Raw genomic sequence first — 8430 nt, forward strand, 5'->3', positions numbered from 1 at the left:
TGTGAGGGGGAGGAACAATCTCTAAATATGGGCAAACGTTCGCAGATTTGGGAGAAAGCTACAGTGAGAACTGCAAGTGGTGGTGGGTGAGTTCTGCCACCACAAATGTAAGGCCATAAGAAGAGCCCTGCTGGATCAGAGAAAAAGGCTCACCTAGACCAACATCTTGTTCTCACAGTGATTGACCAGGTAGAACATCGCCCTCATGGCTAGTAGCCACGAATTGATCTAAAGAAAGATGTGCAGGTGTGTAGGTCTGCACATGAGACAGTTCATACGTGTGTATGTGAGAAATATGGCACGCATATCTTGCATTGCTTCTTTTGATAGGCTTTACAAATCACATTTTTTAAAAGGATCCATTACTTGGTTCAACATTTCCACTCTTTCCCTCCCTATCGCTCCCCACCTCTTCTTAGATTTTTTGTAAATCTCTGCAAACTCCCTTTGCTCTTGCCCATCTCCAACAGCGGTGACAGAACTGACTCAGAAGTGCTATGCTAAAAAAGCAGCATGTTGTAGAGGAGATTTTCCCTTTGACACATGCCCTTGCCAAGCCTGGCATCCCACCGCCTTGATCAGAAGCAGTGCCGGTGAACGATGAAGGACCCCTTCTCATTGTAGGCCTGCCGGTCGATCCACACGTTCTGGAAAGAGTTGAGTGATGCCACAATGGAGCCACCCAACCAGGCAGAGAAGGTGCGGTTGGGGGAAGCCAGGATGCCCACCTTTTTGGATGGCTCCATCTTCTGCAGTTCCTTCTTAATCCTCTCGGAAAAGCCACGGAGCATGGTAGTTCCACCAGCCAGCAGCACATTGGAAAGCAGGTCCGCTTGTCGCTCTGGCTTGCATTTCCTGATGCTGTTTATGGCTTGGACATGAAGCCCCACCTCTGGGAAGCCCAGCATGGTCGGATTGAAGAGAATCTCTGAGCAGCGGAAGCGCTCGCTGCCAATCGAGATCACCTGCCTGTCAGGAAGGGTGTAGTCCATGAGGTATTTCTTCTCATCAGCATTCAGTTCACCCTCATATTCCTCTGGGATATAGCAGCACTTCTCCTTGATCTGACATACCACCTCCATTTCCTCCTTATGGAAAGGGTTCCCAGATTCTCCCATCAGCTTGGCCAGGTATTCCGTCAGGGCATTGCCTGCTATGTCCAGTCGGTAGGTGGCATGAGGTAAAATGTAGCCATCATGGACAGGAGCAGTGTAGGATGTCCCATAGCCAGAGCCAATCACCAGCCCTCCTGTCCGGCCATAGGAATACACTGACAAAAGGGATTGATGAGCCACAAACATGGCTGGCACCTCAAAGTTCTCAAAGAGCAGCTCCGCCATTTTCTCGCGGTTAGTCGTTGGGGACATGGGGGAATCGGTGACCAGCACAGCAAGCTCTTCAGGGCACACGCTGAGCTCTGTGTAGAAGACATGGTGCCACAGCATCTCTAGGGCATCCCAATCTGTCACGACACCATGGGTCATTACCTGGTGTGTGCTCACCTCCGCACGCCGCTGTGGGATGCTCTTCCCAATGTAGTACAATGGGCTTTCCTTGGTCCTGTACCTTGGCACCCCTACAACACTTGGCACAATGGATCTCGGCTTCTCATCCCCAGCCAAACCGCTCTTGGTGTATCCAGTGCCTGTGTCTATAACAACAGCAGCATAGTCCTTGTACTTGTCTGACGGGCATGATGAAGAGTCTGATGGGAGGCCCTTTGAGCTTGGTCTGTGCCCTACAGGGCCAGGACTCTTGGACTTCTTAGGGTAGTGCATTGTGATGGGATCTTTCAGAGGCTATGTCCCTTTCTCCTGATGCTATCACAAGACCAGACACTGGCCCAACAGCCTCAGAGGGAAAGAAAGAATCTTCCCAACAGTACAGAACGCAGGCACCATGTTGCCATAACAATCACCTGTGATGCGGCCACAGCAGAATGACATCATAAGAGTGAGGGATGAGATGAAGGTGTTTTCATTCAAATAAAGATATTGAAATGAAACTGAACTGACGCCCACTGAGACCTTAGCACAATACTTGACATACTTCTATGGTTTCCATGATTGACATCCACTCTAGACACTGTGTGATATTTAATGGGTTTATCCTCATCAATTATTTCATAAATCATAGAACTGTAGAGTTGGAAGGTACCATGAGGATCTTCTAGTCCAACCCCCTGCAATGCAGAAATATTTTGCCCAATGTGGGGCTCGAACCCACAACCCCGAGATTAAGAGTCTCCTGCTCTACTGACACAGCTAACTTCACAGAATGACAAAAGCAAACACATGTTGGCTAAGGAACTTGTTGCCTAAACTGACGTACAATTCAGTTGTGGTGTGTGCAATAATCTGTGCCTTCTCAATCTGAAGTTCAAGTCAGCTGCTTTTATTATACTCTGACTGTGCATCCCCCCTTTTTTTGGGTCAGAATTTTAGGTATGGGACTAATAGTGCACTATTAGTCCATCAGGGCCTGGTGATTTTGCAAAGTTTTTTGTCACATAAAGTCACTCAGATTCGGGAAGAAGTAGAATCCACCGTGGGAGCAGGGCCGGGGCGGGAGAGTGCTAGAGTCCTGTCTAGTCAAGTTGCATGGGATCAGTTCCAATCTGTTACCTCCGAGGATGTGGACAGGCTGCTTGGACGAGTGAAATCGACCCCCTGTCTCCTTGGTCCTTGCCCATCCTGGCTCATAAAAGCGTGCCGGGCAATGGGCTCTGCGGGGTGTTGAATGCTTCCGTCTGTGAACAAAACATCTTTGGACTCAGCCAATATGGCCAACTATTGCCCAGTCTCAGATCTTCCATTCTTGGGCAAGGTGATTGAGCGGGTAGTCACTGAACAACTCCAGGCACACCTGGAGGATGCGGACCATTTGGATCCCTTCCAATCGGGATTCAGGCCTCATCATAGGACTGAAATGGCTTTGATCACGCTGGTCGAGGATCTCCAGTGGGCTAGTGACAAAGGTGAAAGCTGTTTTCTAGTTCTGCTGGATCTCTCAGTAGCCTTTAATACCATTGACCATGACATCCTTCTGGACTGTCTAGAAAAGGTGAGAGCTGGGGGTACTGTTATGCAGTGGTTCGACTCCTTCCTCCTGGGCTGTGTCCAGAAAGTGGTGTTGGGGGGTGAGTGTTCAGACTCCTGGGCTCTCACTTGTGGGGTGCCTCAGGGTTCCATCCTCTCCCCCATGCTTTTTAACATCTACAGTGGTACCTCTACTTACAAATTTAATGTGTTCCGAACACACATTTGTAAGTCGAAAAAAAATGTAAGTCGAATCCCATAGGAATGCATTGGGAGAAAAAATTCGTAAGTAGAAGCAACCCTATCTAAAAATTCGTAAGTAGAAAAAATCCTATCTAAACCACATCCAAGATGGCGGACGGAGCCCCATTCGTAAGTAGAAACATTCGTAAGTAGAGTTATTCGTAAGTAGAGGTACCACTGTATATGAAACCGCTGGGAGAGATCATCAGAGGGTTTGGGCTGCGTGTTCATCAGTATGCGGATGACACCCAGCTCTACCTCTTTTTTAAAACCAAAACCAGTGAAGGCGGTGAAGGTCCTGTGTGAGTGTCTGGAGGCAGTTGGAGGATGGATGGTAGCTAACAGATTGAGGTTGAATCCTGACAAGCGGAAGTACTGTTTTGGGGGGACAGGAGGTGGGCTGGTGTGGAGGACTCCCTGGTCCTGAATGGGGTAACTGTGCCCCTGAAGGACCAGGTGCGCAGCCTGGGAGTCATTTTGGACTCACAGCTGTCCATGGAGGCGCAGGTCAATTCTGTGTCCAGGGCAGGCTGTCTACCAGCTCCATCTGGTACTCAGGCTGAGACCCTACCTGCCCGCAGACTGTCTTGTTATACCGGTGCATGCTCTGGTTATCTCCCGCTTGGACTACTGCAATGAGCTCTACGTGGGGCTACCTTTGAAGGTGATCTGGAAACTACAACTAATCCTGAATGCGACAGCTATACTGGTGACTGGGAGTGGCCGCCGAGACCATGTAACACTGGTTCTAAAGGACCTTCACTGGCCCCCAGTATGTTTCCATGCACAATTCAAAGTGTTGGTACTGACCTTTATGTCCATCACTGCAGTGATATGGCTGCAGTAAGCATGTGGCTGTTTGAAAGAGAAAAGGGTGGGAGAATGGCAGTAGTGCTACCTAGTATGTCCAGGGAAAAGAAGCCTTGCATTGGATTCTGCAGGGAGGAACACAGAGGGAGAAGAGGAGGTTGGGTGTGGGGGGGTTAATGGAGATGTGGCAGAGAGAGAGAGAGTTGCAGAGGGAAAGGGAAGGAGATGGAGTCACACAGAGACAGAAGGAGAACTATGCCACCTTGAATTGCTGTGAACTCTGCCCTCTTTTGCCTCTGGCCTCACCCACAGATGACCTGTGGCCCCCTGACAGATTAACGCCCCGCCCCCCGAATAAAAGACAGAACAAAAGATTCCCCCCTTTGGATTCAGCTGCCTGATCAGCACTGGAAAGCGTTCCCCGAATGAGCTTGGCAGAGGAGGGAGCTGCAAATGTGATGCAAAAGGATGCAGCACAGACTGGATTAATTTAAGTGAGTGTTGATGGGCACATGCAATTCTCGCTGAAGATCCCAGGGCACATGCGCAGGGGACTGAATGTTCCCAACTCCATGGCAAACATGAAGAGTTTCATTTTCTGTTGATGCTCCTGAAAGAATGGGCACATTGTTCAGTTAGACTAGAGCACCAGTTCTCCACAGAAAGACTTGAGAGTGGAAATCTCTGGTGGAATGTCAGGAAGCTCCTCTACTCGGCATCCTGGTTCTTACTCCCAGTCAGATGTTTCCTTTGGGGCCCATGACACTGTAGAACAGGCATAGGCAACCTTGGCTCTCCAGAAGTTTTGGAACTACAACTCCCATGATCCCTGACCACTGGCCCTGTTAGCTAGGGATCATGGGAGTTGTAGTTCCAAAACATCTGGAGGGCCAAAGTTGCCTATGCCTGCTGTAGAAACTGCAGGAAACCTTTAGAAGCCAGAACAGGGCACACACTTCCACTCTATGCTCATATATTTCTTTGATGGCTATCTGGTCTGCCTCCTCTGTCAGAGATATTAAAGCTCTGTGTACCAGTTGCAAGGAATCACGAGGGAGGGAGAGTGCTATTTCACTCAGGTCCTTCTTGTCATCTTCTTCTTCTTTGGCAATCACTCGTAGCCCAGTAAGATTGTCTTCCATAAACACGGTTTTCAAGAGTGAGTCCATAAGTGACTGTTTGTGTTATCCAACAAAGTCTATACATTCCATGTTCCAAAGTTGAATTGTCTTTTACGACCACTGGGTGGTGACCCCACTGGGCACGGTAATCCAGTCAGGGAAATAGGGAGGCAGATTATGTTTAGGGCACCTTTTCTAGCACCTCCCCCTTTTTGGGGTGAGCAGAGCAGTGGCAGAGGAAGGGGCGGGGGGTGGTCCCTTTGTGTACCATCTCTGAGGGGGAGTGACTAAAAGGCACACTAGGGAGGGTGCCCTGCCGCCCTCGGGCATTGCGGTGCAAGCTGCCACCATTGCGCTGCCGCCGCATGTGGAGGATCCCTTTGCCGCTGCTGCAACCGCGAGCAGAGGAGCCCGCCGTCGTCTGTACGGCACTTGAGTGGCTCCACCGGCAAACCGCCCGGTGGTGCAACGTACGGTGCATGCGTGGGCAGCGTATGTAGTGATGCCGCGCATGCACCACTGGGTGGTTTGCCCTGCCCCCCAACACCCCCACACCGGGTGCCGGTTAGCCTTCCTTTGCCCCTGGAGCAGAGTGGATCCTCAATAGGTCTTCTCAGCCATGGATACAGCTGCCGAGCTGCTCAACTGCCTCATTCCTTGAGTCAGAGTAACTGAATCTATATCCACCGCCAATGTGCCCATTGATGACTTGGGGCTTCAGGATTTCTCAGTCCTGCCCCTGTTACCATTTGCCGATTGCCATGGGACTTTGGGGGGTTTGGGATGGGTTTTTGGAAGACGCCTATGTGTGAATTTGTTTTATGTGCATGCTGACCAACGCACAGTCTTTGCAGTAAGGCTCTATTCCAATGGCATGAGTAATGACGACCGGTAGATTCTTGTCGTAGTGGAGCAATAGCATTTCCTATTCCGCTCCTTCCAGAGCCCCTGATCAGCATTTTAGTGTGAGAGGTCCCCTTGGCATCTTGCTGGCCAGGATGCTGGACTAGATGGGTCTTTGACCTGATCCAGCAGCCTCTTCTTATGTTCTTGTGCTGGGGTTTCATCTGATCCTATTATACTCACTCACCTGGGAGTAAGCCTCACTGAACTCAGCATGTTACATTTCTCAGTAGACATGTGTAGCATTAATCTCTCGTTCCCAGTGTATGCATTTATGGAAGGAATGGCCTTACATCTTTAGCCTTGGCTAGCCCCTGTCCCCACCTATTACCCACTTTGGAATAGGGGTATAGGATTGTCCTAAGGGCTCAGTCTCCTTGCTCCGCTGCTTGAGAGAGAGGCAAAGGTTCAGAATCAGCAGAACCTCTGATAAATGGCAGGAACAAATGACTTTCCCTTGCTAAAGTAGCTCTTTCTCCTCTGGCCACAGGGAACTGTCTCACTCTTTTAAAAAAAAATCCTGTGTGGCTAATCTGCCCGTGTCTGCTTAATTCCTTCTGACTGGCGGAGAAGCAACTCTGTTCTCCCTGCATTCAGCCAGCTTTGTCATTAATGCAGCTAATTCCAGAGCCAGAGGGTGAGCCTGGGAGATCCATAGCAAAGCAGGCAGGCCATTCGCACTGCTGGCAGAGCCGGGGGGCAGGAATAGCGATTGAACTCACCATGCTAGATTTACTATATATACTCTTTTCTAAGTCAGGGCGAATTCTGATGCATATCCGACGGGCATCAAACATCAAGACCTGTTCAGGGTAAGATCCAGAGCATCTCACCACCAGTGGGTTGACATGAAACCGAATTGTGGATGACCCATCAGCATCCCTTCTCCCCACCCGTGCACTCTGCTTCATCAGATTGCTCGTTCCATGTCCAAGATGCAGGGATCATGCAATGCCAGGACAACGTGATACTAATTGACATTTAAAACCATATTGTGCAAGTCCATCCTCAGTGGCATCCTGCAGCTGTGACATGCTGCTGTCTACTTCTCAAAACATCTGTGGCTCCAATGTTAAAGAGTTGCAATGACGTGGATGGCCTGTGACTAATACTGGACCGTTTAGGTGTGTTCCAAGGCAATTTTCAATAACTCACTCCTTGTTCCACTTTACTGTCGAGAATTGTGTGCCGGTTAATGTGTACCTGCATGATGGAGGGTCAATAGATGGTCCCTCTATCTTTGATCAAGGAGATGTGCCGGGTAAATTTCCCAGCATCAGAATTCTATGGTTTTCTTACCCATTACATATCTGGGGATCTGCTTTGAATTTTACACTGCAGCTTGCCAACCCTGAAATGCAAATATAACGGAAATGTAGGCATACAAAAATAAATTTTATGGAATAAAATAATAAGCCTACACAGATGCTTAGAAAGTTGAGGTAATTTTAATGTGTTTTAGTATTTTAAATTTGTATGTTTTAAAGTATGGTTGTGGTTTTTTTCTTTCTTGATTTCACTCTTTTATTTTTTTGTAAATTGCTTTGAGCCCCCACCCCCCACCTTATGACCGAACAGCGTGAAATGTATATGAAATAAAAATATGAATATTTGTAAAAACAACAGCAAAAAGGATGGTGTAATGCTTGGGGAAATGTATCCATATTCATATACTCAAAAACGAGAAAGAGTTCCATGGGCAGGCCTCTAGATTCCTGCAGGATCTTCCCTGCAATGCCTCCGCAAGACTTTCCATTTGAACACAGCACTATATGGGTATTTCTGCATGAAGAAAAATGTTTGTATTTTGTAATCTCCTCTGCCTATTACCTTTTCCTTTATGTTACTTTAGTCTGTTATCCTCTGTTTTTTGTAAAGGTCAGAGGGAGCAGAGTTACTGCTGCTTCATCTTAGTGCAAGCATCAAAAAGGGAGAGCACAAAAGACTCTGATTTTCCTAGTGAAGAATAGGAGTTGCAGTGGCATGTCGGGAGCTGCTGAGGCTAGTATGGGAAGCCTCCAGGCCATGCACAGTGCTTGAATTGCCAGAGGGTGAAGGGCGGAAGAAGCTCGGCTAGAGACAGTCCCATTTGGTTTCTCCTTTTCCCAACCTCAAGTTGCATGCTCCACATTTCCACATTAGTCTGCAATTTATTTTCCAAAGTTCTCATCTGCATTTTAGCACAAGCCCTCCCCAATACACACATTTTCTGGTGTGCAGTTTTGTCATACACACACACACACACACACACACACACACATTTTTACAGGACGTGGGTGGCGCTGTGGTCTAAACCAGTGAGCCTCTTGGGCTTG

At 48.5% G+C, this 8430-nt stretch overlaps 1 protein-coding gene across 1 annotated transcript; it reads right to left on the bottom strand.

The window, feature by feature from the left end:
* Positions 1 to 318: 318 nt before the first annotated feature.
* On the bottom strand, positions 319 to 1848 carry LOC118080040 (actin, cytoplasmic-like). The gene has a single exon (XM_035104972.2). The coding sequence runs from the start codon at positions 1776 to 1778 to the stop codon at positions 579 to 581; it is 1200 nt and encodes a 399-aa protein (XP_034960863.1). The 5' UTR covers positions 1779 to 1848; the 3' UTR covers positions 319 to 578.
* Positions 1849 to 8430: the final 6582 nt, after the last annotated feature.

The sequence above is a fragment of the Zootoca vivipara genome, chromosome 2 (genome assembly GCF_965207765.1).
Source record: "Zootoca vivipara chromosome 2, rZooViv2.hap1.1, whole genome shotgun sequence".
Classification (NCBI taxonomy): Eukaryota; Metazoa; Chordata; class Lepidosauria; order Squamata; family Lacertidae; genus Zootoca; species Zootoca vivipara.